General features: G+C 41.3%; 1 protein-coding gene across 1 annotated transcript in view; it reads left to right on the forward strand.

Moving 5' to 3' along the window:
- LOC100336443 (guanylate-binding protein 4) overlaps positions 1-13,426 on the forward strand; it is a 36,075-nt gene that overhangs the window by 22,125 nt on the left and 524 nt on the right. The window contains exons 6-8 of the mRNA XM_024989856.1: positions 4,188-4,400; positions 12,019-12,143; positions 12,909-13,048. Of these exons, the coding sequence (XP_024845624.1) occupies positions 4,188-4,400; positions 12,019-12,143; positions 12,909-13,048 (478 nt within the window). The remainder of the gene's footprint in view (positions 1-4,187; positions 4,401-12,018; positions 12,144-12,908; positions 13,049-13,426) is intronic.

Consider the following 13,426-nt stretch of genomic DNA (forward strand, 5'->3'; position numbering starts at 1 on the left):
GTCATAGCAAACACCCTCTTCCAACAACACCAGAGATGAATCTACACATGGACATCCCCAGATGGCCAACACTGAAATCAGATTGCTTATATTCTTTGTAGCCAAAGATGAAGAAGCTCTATACAGTCAGCAAAAACAAGACTGATAGCTGACTGTGGCACAGATCATGAACTCCTTATTGCCAAATTCACACTTAAATTGAAGAAAGTGGGGAAAACCACTAAACAATTCAGTTCAGTTCAGTTCACTTCAGTTCAGTTGCTTAGTCGTGTCCGACTCTTTGCAACCCCATGAACTACAGCACACCAGGCCTCCCTGTCCATCACCAACTCCTGGGGCCCACACAATTTCATGGCCATCGAGTCGATGATGCCATCCAATCATCTCATCCTCTCTCATCCACTTCTCCTCCCTGCCCTCAATCTTTCCCAGCATCTTTTCAAATGAGTCAACTCTTCTCATCAGGTGGCCAAAGTATTGGAGTTGCAGCTTCGACATCAGTCCCTGCAAAGAACACCCAGGACTGATCTCCTTTAGGATGGACTGGTTAGATCTCCTTGCAGTTCAAGGGACTCTCAAGAGTCTTCTCCAACACCACAGTTCAAACACATCAATTATTCGGTGCTCAGCTTTCTTCATAGTCCAACTCTCACATCCATACATGACCACTGGAGAAACCATAGCCTTGACTAGACGGACCTTTGTCGGTAAAGTAATATCTCTGCTTTTTAATATGCTGTCTAGATTGGTCATAACTTTCCTTCCAAGGAGCAAGCATCTTTTAATTTCATGGCTGCAATCACAATCTGCAGTGATTGTAGAGTCCAGAAAAATGTCAGTCACTCCACTGTTTCCCCATCTATTTGTCACGAAGTGATGGGACCAGACACCATGATCTTAGTTTTCTGAATGTTGAGCTTTATGCCAACTTTTTCACTCTCCTCTTTCACTTTCATCAAGAGGCTCTTTAGTTCCTCTTCATTTTTTGCCATAAGGGTGGTGTCATCTGCATACCTGAGGTTATAATATTTCTCCCAGCAATCTTGATTCCAGCTTGTGCTTCCTCTAGCCCAGTGTTTCTCATGATGTACTCTGCATATAAGTTAAATAAGCAGAGTGACAATATACAACCTCGACATATTTCTTTTCCTATTTGTAACCAGTCGTTTTTCCATGGCCAGTTCTAACTGTTGCTTCCTGAACTGCATACAGGCTTCTCAAGAGGCAGGTCAAGTGGTCTGGTATTCCCATCTCTTTCAGAATTTTCCACAGTTTATTGTGATCCACACAGTCAAAGGCTTTGGCATAGTCAATAAAGCAGAAATAGATGTTTTTCTGGAACTCTCTTCCTTTTTCGATGATCGAGCAGATGTTGGCAATTTGATCTCTCGTTCCTCTGCCTTTTCTAACATCATTCAGGTATGACCTAAGTCATATCCCTTATGATTATACAGTAGAAGTGACAAAGAGATTTAAGGGACTAGATCTGATAGACAGAGTGCCTGATGAACTATGGACAGAGGTTTACAACATTGTACAGGAGATAGGGATCAAAACCATCCCCAGGAAAAGAAAGTGCAAAAAAGCAAAATGGCTGTCTGAGGAGGCCCTACAATTAGCTGTGAGAGGAAGAAAAGTGAGAAGCAAAGGAGAAAAGGAAAGATAAACCCATTTGAATGCAGAGTTGCAAAGAATAGAAAGGAGAGATAAGAAGCCCTTTCTCAGCAATCAATGCAAAGAAATAGAGGAAAACAACAGAATGGGAAAGACTAGAGATCTCTTCAAAAAACAATTAGAGATACGAAGGGAACATTTCATGCAAAGATGGGCTCAATAAAGGACAGAAAAGGTATGGACCTAACAGAAGCAGAAGATACTAAGAAGAGGTGGCAAGAATACACAGAAGAACTGTATAAAAAACATCCTTATGACCCAGATAATCATGATGGTGTGATCACTCACCTAGAGCCAGACATCCTGGAATGTGAAGTCAAGTGGGCCTTAGGAAGCATCACTATGAACAAAGCTAGTGGAGGTTATGGAATTCCAGTTGAGCTATTTCAAATCCTAAAAGATGATGCTGTGAAAGTGCTGCATTCAATATGTCAGCAAATTTGGAAAACTCAGCAGTGGCCACGGGACTGGAAAAGGTCAGTTTTCATTTCAATCCCAAAGAAAAGAAATGTCAAAGAATGCTTAAACTACCACACAATTGCACTCATCTCACACGCTAGTAAAGTAATGCTCAAAATTCTCCAAGCCAGGCTTCAACAATACTTGAACCATGAACTTTCAGCTATTCAAGCTGGATTTAGAAAAGGCAGAGGAACCAGAGATCAAATTGCCAACATCTGCTGGATCATGGAAAAAGCAAGAGAGTTCCAGAAAAACATCTATTTCTGCTTTATTGACTATGCCAAAGCCTTTGACTGTGTGGATCACAATAAACTGTGAGAAATTCTGAAAGATATGGGTATACCAGATCACTTGACCTGCCTCTTGAGAAACCTTTAGGTCAGGAAGCAACAGTTAGAACTGGACATGGAAAAATGACTGGTTCCAAATAGGAAAAGAGTACATCAAGGCTGTATATTGTCACCCTGCTTATTTAACGTCTATGCAGAGTACATCATGAGAAATGCTGGGCTGGAGGAAGCACAAGCTGGAATCAAGATTGCTGGGAGAAATATCAATAATCTCAGATATGCAGATGACACCACCCTTAAGGCAGAAAGTGAAGAGGAACTAAAGAGCCTCTTGATGAAAGTGAAAGAGGAGAGCGAAAAAGTTGGCTTAAAGCTCAACATTCAGAAAACTAAGATCATGGCGTCCAGTCCCATCACTTCATGGCAAATAGATGGGGGAACAGTGGAAAGAGAGACAGACTTTATTTTGGGGGGCTCCAAAATCACTGCAGATGGTGATTGCAACTATGAAATTAAAAGACGCTTACTCATTGGAAGGAAAGTTATGACCATAGACAGCATATTAAAAAGCAGAGACATTACTTTGCCAACAGGGGTCTGTCTAGTCAAGGCTATGGTTTTTCCAGTGGTCATGTATGGATGTGAGAGTTGGACTATAAAGAAAGCTGAGCACCGAAGAATTGATGCTTTTGAACTGTGGTGTTGGAGAAGACTCTTGAGAGTCCCTTGGACTGCAAGGAGATCCAACCAGTCCATCCTAAAGGAGATCAGTCCTGGGTGTTCATTAGAGGGTCTGATGTTGAAGCTGAAACTCCAATACTTTAGCCACCCGATGAGAAGAGCTGACTCATTTGAAAAGACCCTGATGCTGGGAAAGATTCAGGGCAGGAGAAGGGGATGACAGAGGATGAGAGGGTTGGATGGTATCACCAACTCAATGGACATGAGTTTGGGTGGGTGGTGTTTGAAAGGGAGGCCTGGCATGCTGCAGCTCATGGGGTCTGAAAGAGTCAGACATGACTGAGCAACTCAACTGAACTAAAACATATGTTTAATGTTCAACTTACTCACAGGTCCAGGAATGTGCATACTGGGGAGAGAATTCTTGGTGGTCATAATTCTGCCTACAATGGCATATTCACAGAAACTTTGTCTTTTAGTCTACATTTGTCCATCCTCACAGTTAAAAAATCTCTTAGAGGAAAATCAGATCAATTATAGTTTACAAGTACAAAAGTGAAAAATAAAGTTCCTATATTTTCATACACTCAACCCCTCAATGAAGCAACAATCCAGAGAGAGTTCAAAATTCTGTTGTGTATACTTAACTCATTAAGTTAGGCAATTGATTAGCTATGTGTGTGTGTGTATATATATATATATATATATATATATCTTTATCTATAGCACCTAGGTTGCATAGGAAGCCCTACTTCAAGTCATAATTGAGCTTTCCATTTTTCTTGGTTGATGGGTGGATCACAATTAATCCTATTACTGTTAAAGAACAATGGAATTCACAGCTGCCAATCCATCAGTTCACAGGTACTGAGATTAAGCCAACAGAGTTTAGAGACTTCCTATAAGTCACACAAAAAGTTGGTCAGATCTAGAACTAAAACTAGTCTCATGACTCTGTATCTATTATTCTGTTTGTCATGTGCCCTGATGTTGTGCGACTGCTTCCTTCAAAAGGATCACAGTTGGACCTTCTCTTCTAACAGCTTCTTTCTACTGAATTTCTCTTCATTTCCTTGACAGGTCATGATCAAGAAAAAGAAAGAAGATTGCTTGCTGCAAGATGAAGAAGCATCTGTCAAGTGTTGTCAGGCTGAGCTTAAGAAGCTTTCAGACCCCTTGATGAAGAGTATTTCAGAAGGAACTTTCTCTTTCCCTGGAGGACACCATCGCTACTTAGAAGCAAGGAACAGGTTTAAAGAGAGCTATAAACTCATTCCCAGGAAAGGACTTAAGGTGAGGAGTAAGGGGATTGGGAAAGAACAGAAGATTGGAGTCAAAGGGTCTTTGCTCGTTCTTTTGAAATTCTAAGACCATAGCACCATTTTTGTAGAGAAAGCAGAGCATGGTGGTACTGCCACACTTATAGCTTTTATATCCACAATTTGGCAGCTGCTTGGAGATCCGGGTTCAATCCCAGGGTTGGGAAGATCCCCTGGTGGAGGAAATAGCAACCCACTCCAGTATTCTTGCCTGGACAATTCCATGGATACAAGAGCCTCATGGGATACATACAGTCCATGGGCTCACATGGAGTCAGACATTATAACGTGACTAACACTTTCACTGTCTTTAAATAAACTAGAAATACTTCTTCCCAAAGACAGGATCTATTATCAAGAATCTAGATGAAATAGAACATTCCTTTCAATTAGCAAACACTGTAATAGGTTTTGAAAAAACACTAAATCAAAAAGATACCAGCATCCCAATGTTCATAGCAACATTACTTACAAAGACATGGGAGCAACATAAGTGTCCATCAACAGATGAATGGATAAAGGAGATGTGGAATGTGCATATACTGGGATGCTACTCAGTTATCAAAAAGAATGAAATTTTGCCATTTGTGGCAACCTGGATGGACTTGGAGGGCATTATTCTCAAAGCAATGTCAGACAGAGAAAGACAAATGCTGTGTGATATCACTTAAAATGTGAAATCCAAAAAATACAACAGACTAGTTATAACTGAAAAGGAGAAGACTCACAGATATAGAGAACAAATTAGTGGTTACTAACGTGGAGTGGGGGAAATATCGGAGTGAGGGTGGGAGGTACAAGTGACTGGGTGTAAGATAGGTTACAAAGATATATTGTAAAATACAGGAAATATAGCCAATATTTTGTATTAACTATAAATAGAGTATAACTTTTAAAAATTGTGTAAAAAATAAAATAATAAAAAATTTAAATGAGTACCCCCAAAATGGACTTTTTGCAAAGTGTAGGGAAAATTAAAGAAAAGTTGTTGTTCTCAAGAAGCTTATGATCTTACCTGCTACTGCTAAGTCACTTCAGTCGTGTCCGACTCTGTTACCCCATAGACAGCAGCCCACCAGGCTCCCCCATCCCTGGGATTTTCCAGGCAAGAACACTGGAGTGGGTTGCCATTTCCTTCTCCAATGCACGAAAGTGAAAAGTGAAAGTGAAGTCGCTCAGTAGTGTCCGACTCCTAGTGACCCCATGGACTGCAGCCTACCAGGCTCCTCTATCCATGGGATTTGCCAGGCAAGAGTACCGGAGTGGGGTGCCATTGCCTTCTCCCGATCTTACCTGAGGACACATAAATAGCCATTGGATATGGTGGCACAATGGTTATCCTACAGGCACACACTGATAGAGATAGTGACAGGGACGAATGTAGTGGTAGTGATGATGACTGACGTATGTTGAGCACTCACTACTTCAAGTGTACTTTAGGTGTTTTGGTTAGACCATCGATTTAGTCCTCAGAATAATATAGATTAGATACTGCTATCATCTTCATTACAAAATTGATAAGTATGACATAAGGAAAAGGAACTCAGTTACCAATGTCACATATCTATCAAGTGGTAGTGCTGGTAGGGTAGCTGTTAGGTTCTTTGCAGCCATTCAGAACTCAGAATAACACTTAAGAAAGCTTCCTGGAGAAGGAGGCAAAAGCTACACGCTGAAATGACAATAAACGATAACTTAATAAAGAAAGGGTAGGTGAGCATGAGTCATCAGGAAAGCAATGTGCAGCTAGAGCAGTTGCAAACAGTGGAGGATGGGTGCTTTTACAGCTGCACAAAATTCTGGCATCTATAACCATTGTGGGGTCTGAAGAATGGTGAAGAAGTTACAGGGTCAAACCTGGAGGGTCGTTGCTGTTGTTCAGTCACTAAGTCATGTCTGACTCTTTGTAATCACATGGACTACAGCATGCCAGGCTTCTCTGTCCACCATATCCTTGAGTTTGCACAAATTTATGTCCACTGAGTCAGCAATGCTATCTAAACATCTCATCTTCTGTTGCTCGCTTCTCCTCCTGCCTTCAGTGTTTCCCAGCATCAGGGTCCTTTTCAGTGGGTCAGCTCTCTACATCACGTTGCCAAAGTATTAGAGCTTCAGCTGCAGCATCAGTCCTTCCAATGAATATTCAGGGCTGATTTCCTTTAGGATTGACTAGTAACAACAACAACAGTGCTTTTATTCTGCTCCCAAGAAAACAAGGTCTGCAAAGACACATATATGCCCTTAGGACTTGTTCAGTTCAGTCCCTCAGTCGTGTCCAACTCTTTGCGACCCCATGAATCGTAGCATGCCAGGCCTCCCTGTCCATCCATCACCAACTCCCGGGGTTCACTCAGACTCACGTCCATTGAGTCAGTGATGCCATCCAGCCATCTCATCCTCTGTCCCTTCTCCTCCTGCCCCCAATCCCTCCCAGCATCAGAGTCTTTTCCAATGAGTCAACTCTTCGCATGAGGTGGCCAAAGTACTGGAGTTTCAGCTTTAGCACCAGTCTTTCCAAAGATTCCCAGGGCTGGATCACCTTCAGAATGGACTGGTTGGATCTCCCTGCAGTCCAAGGGACTCTCAGGAGTCTTCTCCAACACCACAGTTCAAAGGCATCAATTCTTTGGCGCTCAGCTTTCTTCACAGTCCAACTCTCATATCCATACACGACCACTGGAAAAACCATAGCCTTGACTAGATGGACCTTTGTTGGCAAAGTAATGTCTCTGCTTTTGAATATGCTATCTAGGTTGGTCATAACTTTCCTTCCAGGGAGTAAGCGTCTTTTAATTTCATGGCTGCAGTCACCATCTGCAGTGATTTTGGAGCCCCGAAAAACAAAGTCTGACACTGTTTCCACTGTTTCCTCATTACTAAATTTAGGGCTTAGAAATAATTAAAACAGTTAGAAGTTAAAGATTTAAGGAATGTTGTAATGTTAGCATATTTTACTATAGCTTATAGAGGTTAGGAATTTTAGAGATACTATAGATAGAACACTTTTTAAGAGATAGTGAGCTCAGGATGTTAGGGGCAAACAGGATTTAGAAAGATAAGAAATAAACTGAGGAATGTAGCATGAGTTACAATGTAATCACAATACTTTTGATAGGAGGATATATTTCTCACTAATATGACACCCACAAGCTGACAGACCGTGGCATCTACCAGATGACTCTGCTTTCTTAAGGGATGTGAGTTAACACTCAGTTGCCACTTCTCTAACCAAACTCTCTGGAATAAGTCCTGCAGCTCGTCTAGTCCCCAGAGACCCTCTGGTGTCACCAGAAGAATGCCCTGAATACCGGAAGTCTGGATGGTCTGGTAAAGGGGGCAATGAGGAGTTCTGCTTTCCCATCAAATCTCCCTGAAACACATGACAAGTAATGCAAACAAGAAACAGGCACACATGTTTCCACCATGAAGTGATCATGGTTCAGAGAAACAAAGGGGTCAAGAGTAAGGGACTGGACAATTACAGCAGAGTGAAAGGAACCTGCATTGCTCTGATGTTCAGTTCTCAGTGGTCGTCTATTGGAATAAAGTTATACTCATCTCAAGACAAAGCTCCAGGTGAAAGGCCTCTTCCAGACTTCATAACTAATGAATATATGCTAATTGCTAATGGAATTAAAGATCTATACAAGTATTTGTTGAGCAATTCTGTAGGAAGGCAGCATCACAATCATTCTTTCACACAACATTTGGTACAGGAAGAAGGGAGCTACTCTGGACATCTCTACCTTCCTTATTCCTTCTCCTCAGACTTGTGCACGGCACGCTTACAAGGGTCTCTTGCCCTCTTGCCTGTTGACTAGGTATTACACAATCCTCACAGAATGTATTTATTAAGTAAATTCTTTAATGTTACAGATGGATTGTCAGAACTCATTAGAAATGCAAATAGAAAATCCAACTCTTTGAGACCCTATGGACTGTAGCCTGCCACACTCCCCTGTCCATGGGATTCTCCAGGCAAGAGTACTGGACACGACTTAGTGACTGAGTAACAACAACAACAACAGTGCCTTTATTCTGCTCCCAAGAAAACAAGTTCTTCAAAAACACATATATGCCCTTAGGATTGTAGGCTAGTATTTTCACCAAAATATTCCTCCCTGCTCCCATCACATGGTAGCAATAGTACCTCTTCATGATGATCAAAGTCAATTGTCATGATAAACTACTCCTGTGCCTGCTGCTTTATTGGCAAAAGATGCCCAGAGAAAACAGGCAGCATCTATAGCTTTAGGTTTAAGGTGCCTTTAGTGTGCCCCCTCAATGAAACACTCCCTCTCTAGAACCACAGGCCTAGATTTTCAAGGTCAAGGAGCACAAATTTCACCAAAGAAGTCCCTGTGAGTGATACAGTGTGCCACTGCCTCCAAACCTGTGTATTATGCCTACTGGGTACACAGCATCCTATAATGACTTTTGGCTTAAGTTATTGACCCAGAACAATGGTGTCCCAGCCCCTCAAATGGTCAAATTGGCATCTCAATTGTCTCCTGAGAGTGTTCCACAATTCTACTGGGCAAGCTAGTTCTGAACTGTGTGATTGTGGTAGAACCAGTGGAATTCATGTCACATGATTTTAAGCTTTCTGTATAATGTGAGTGGCCAAACCCAAGAACTGAAAAAGGGCTCATCTTCGAAAGGACGTTGAAGTCCTGCTGTGATCATAGCCAGCATAACAAGGAGTAACTACAAAGCTATAGCTTTAAAAAGAGATTCACATGTTCTCCTCCAAATTTGTCTGCATTGGCTTCCCTTTGTTTGCTTATCATTTAAGGCACATTTAAAGGGCACAAAATAGGGAGTGGAATTCAGCTGGGTATATTGAACAGTTAGGAATACTTTGAAAAAGAAAATGTTTGAGACAAACTCTCAAACTAGAGTTTGCCCTTGTCGGGTAATGGCTGCAGTTTCTATTCCCCTCATTCAAAATAAGAACCAAGACAAAACAGAGTAGCATTTTAATTGATAGATATCCACACCACTTCTCATGCAAGAATTAGATAGACTAGTTTAAGATACATAGTTTAAGACAATTAGATATATAGTTAAAAGATGTTCACTATAGTAAGACAATTGTGACATGACTATTGGCTCCAATATTCTTAAAAAGTAGTGGAGATGAGTGAGAAGGCAACAATTCCTGGTGAAGTACATGTGGATCCTAAAAATTCAGAACAACAGACAACACCGAATGAGACTAACGGTGGATGAATGCACAGACACTTGGGGCTTTCGGTTTGTATTAGATCCTGCTTTCTGTTTCTGTATAGCGCTAATAGACTCTGTCCCCTGAAACTCCTACTGCTGTTGCTGCTGCTGCTAAGTCGCGTCAGTCGTGTCCAACTCTGTGCGACCCCACAGACGGGCAGCCCACCAGGCTCCCCTGTCCCTGGGATTCTCCAGGCAAGAACACTGGAGTAGGGTGCCATTGCCTTCTCCCTGAAACTCCTACCCAACTATATTAAAGTCTGTGGACTTTGATCATGTGAACTCTCTGACACTTCAAAAATGGTAAAAGGAACCTTAAGCCAGAAATAACTTTTTCCTTTAAAAATGAGATCTAAAGAGAGTTTAGCTTGAACACTGTCAGTTATCCCTTTACCTCGTGTTGCAGATACACTGAGGCTGAACTTCCTCAGGTGATACACCTCCACTCCAGCTTGCAAGCAGAGTGACATACTTATTATAGCCAAATAAACAATCAAGGTCTATCACCTTACAATTTTATAGTCCTGAATGCCTATTCTTTTATCTTATTTATTTCTGTGCTCAGCAATATCCAAGTGCTTTTACTTTGCAACATTTTTACAAATATTTTGTCTCAGTGGCTACTCTCTCCAATTCTAGAGCTCCCCAAACCAAGGAATTTTATCCCCAAAGGCTATTATTCCTTTGTACCCACATTTTCCACACCTGATGAACTGCACTCATATTTCAGAACTGAAAGTGCCTCAGGTTTGAACTATTTACAATACTGGTCAATCCATAGCCCATGGTCTTTCAAGAAACTCTGAGGATGTGAAAATGAGACTCTTCCTCTCAAAAGTTTCACTAGACACAAAGTTCAGTGCACTAAATGACAAAAAGCACAATCTCTAAACCAAGATGCAAGACCACTTATTCTGGAGTTCAGTTCAGTTCAGTCGCTTAGTCGTGTCCGACTCTTTGTGACTCCATGAACCGCAGCACGCCAGGCCTCCCTGTCCATCACCAACTCCCGGAGTCTATCCAAACCTATGTCCATTAAGTCGGTGATGCCATCCAACCATCTCATCCTCTGTCGTCCCCTTCTCCTCCTGCCCTCAATCTTTCCCAGCATCAGGGTCTTTTCAAATGAGTCAGTTCTTCGCATCAGGTGGCCAAATTATTGGAGTTTCAGCTTCAACATCAGTCCTTCCAATGAACAATCAGGACTGATCTCCTTTAGGAAGGACTGGTTGGATCTCTTTGCAGTCCAAGGAACTCTCTAGAGTCTTCTCCAACACCACAGTTCAAAAGCATCAATTCCTCTGCTCTCAGCCTTCTTTATGGTCCAACTCTCACATCCACACATGACTACTGGAAAAACCACAGCCTTGACTAGATGGACCTTTGTTGGCAAAGTAATGTCTCTGCTTTTTAATATGCTGTCTAGATTGGTCATAACTTTCCTTCCAGGGAGTAAGTGTCTTTTAATTTCATGGCTACAATCACCATCTGCAGTGATTTTGGAGCCCAAAAAATAAAGTCTGTCACTGTTTCCTCTGTTTCCCCAAATATTTGCCATGAAGTGCTGGGACCAGATGCCATAATCTTAGTTGCCTGAATGTTGAGCTTTACGCCAACTTTTTCACTCTCCTCTTTCAATTTCATCAAGAGGCTTTTTAGTTCTTCTTCACTTTCAGCCATAGGAGTGGTGTTTCTGGAGTAAAATTAATAGAAACGGAAAAAAAATGTCATTTCAGTTAAATTGTCTCATTGACTATCTTCCATTTCAGTTCAGTTCAGTTGAGTCACTCATTCGTGTCCAGCTCTTTGTGACCCCATGAACTGCAGCACACCAGGCCTCCCTGTCCATCACCAACTCCCAGAGATTACCCAAACTCATGTCCATTGAGTCAGTGATGCCTAGCCAACCATCTCATACTCTGTCATCCCCTTCTCCTCCTGCCCTCAATCTTTCCCAGCATCAGGGTCTTTTCAAATGAGTCAGCTCTTTGCATCAGGTGGCCAAAGTCTTCCATTTAGGAACACATTTTAATCATTCTTCAATTCAGTGGCTCAGCTGTGTCTGACTCTTTGTGACCCCATGAATCGCGGCACGCCAGCCCTCCCTGTCCATCACCAACTACCGACGTTCACTCAAATTCATGTCCATTGAGTTGGTGATGCCATTCTTACTTACTTAAGTAATTATTCTTACTTTTCCAAAATAGTATACTTTTGTCAATTATACCTATGGGATATAATTTTAAAAGGATTTTTCCTGAAGCAGTGACAAACCATGGAAACTGAAAATAAAACTCCAAATATATTTGTAAGTAATAATATATATCATGTTTATAATATGTGTAATATATATTATGTTTCAGAGCCAAACATATCTCAGTGGCCTTGCGGTCTTCATTTTGAAATATCTTTATACTCACATTGACAAAAACAAAAAGTTAATGAAAACAGAAGAGAATAAATCAAGAGATCCAGAACAAGACCAAGAGTGAGGGAAGAAAAGAGAGAAACTTCTGGGATCCAGGTAACTGAGAAAAGATTAACTTTATTTGGCTTTAGGTTATGTGCTCAGTCTGCCCTCTAAATCCATCTCAGTGGCTCAGGGATTGTAGAGCCACGGTAGTTTTCCCAGTTTGGGTTCAAGTCTTGAATCTACCAAAGGAAGTCTCAGAATTCTAGAAAAATCTGACCCTGATATTGTAATATACACCTTTAGAGTTATATAACACGCTTTGCAGCTCCAAATATGGTCTCATTCTATTTTACAAAACAAGCATACGGCAATCTGGCTAAGGATTTTTATACTTTTCTAGCTGCTTTTTCAGCTAAAGTAGTCTGCATAGGGAATACGTGCCAAAGCCCTTCCTCTTGAGGAGGTTTGGCCATAGAACTTTGAGATTATATTCTGCCTGTCCTTCCTTTCCCTCACTTCCATCTGAAATACAAATGGGATAGTGAAACCCTGCTTCATAGGGTAAAAACCTGACACAGAAACTGCAGACTAAGGGAAATTCTTGAGCTCATCTTACAGAATGAGCAGATAAGGGAAGAGCTTGTTTGAAAACGCCTTCCTCTTGTAACACAGCAAAACTGTCTGAGGCCAGGTGAAACCAATATAGCTGATCAGAGTCAGAATAGACCTGCCTGCCCCATAGAGGACCTAGTGTCATCACAGCCCCTGCAGCCTTACTGGGTTGCCTCACAAATCAACTCTGTGCTGCAAATCTCCTGCTCTCCGTGTTTTGGCTTGCAGTTCCTTGGGCAAAAGAACCTGGTTCCTGAACAGCAGCAGTCAAGCTTTTAATTACAGGATAGTACAACGCCTTAAAGGATACAGAAAAGAACGGAAGGAATCTGAATCAACCCCTAACCTCCAAATCTGGATCCACACTAGTAAAAGAAAAGGGAAAACTCTAACAAAATAATAGTGAAGCTCAAGAGGGAGGGGAAATACATATAATTATGGCTGATTTGTGTTATTGTGTGGCAGAAACCAGCACAACAGTGTAAAGCAATTATTCTCCAATTAAAAAAATAGTGAATGTGTCTGGGCTATAAAATTGAGGATTTTATACACACATATTTATTTTGCTAATGAAAAAAAAGATCTAGTTAAAACATTTTTTAAAAGGAAAGAGAAAGGAAAAAAATGAAACATTTTTCAAGTGAAGAAACATTAATAAACTCCCTCTCTGACAAAACACCCCTGAGAGACAGACTGTTGAACTCATCCTACCATTACTTGCACCTCCTTCAAACCAACTGTGGAGG

Source organism: Bos taurus, chromosome 3 (genome assembly GCF_002263795.3).
Source record: "Bos taurus isolate L1 Dominette 01449 registration number 42190680 breed Hereford chromosome 3, ARS-UCD2.0, whole genome shotgun sequence".
Lineage (NCBI taxonomy): Eukaryota > Metazoa > Chordata > Mammalia > Artiodactyla > Bovidae > Bos > Bos taurus.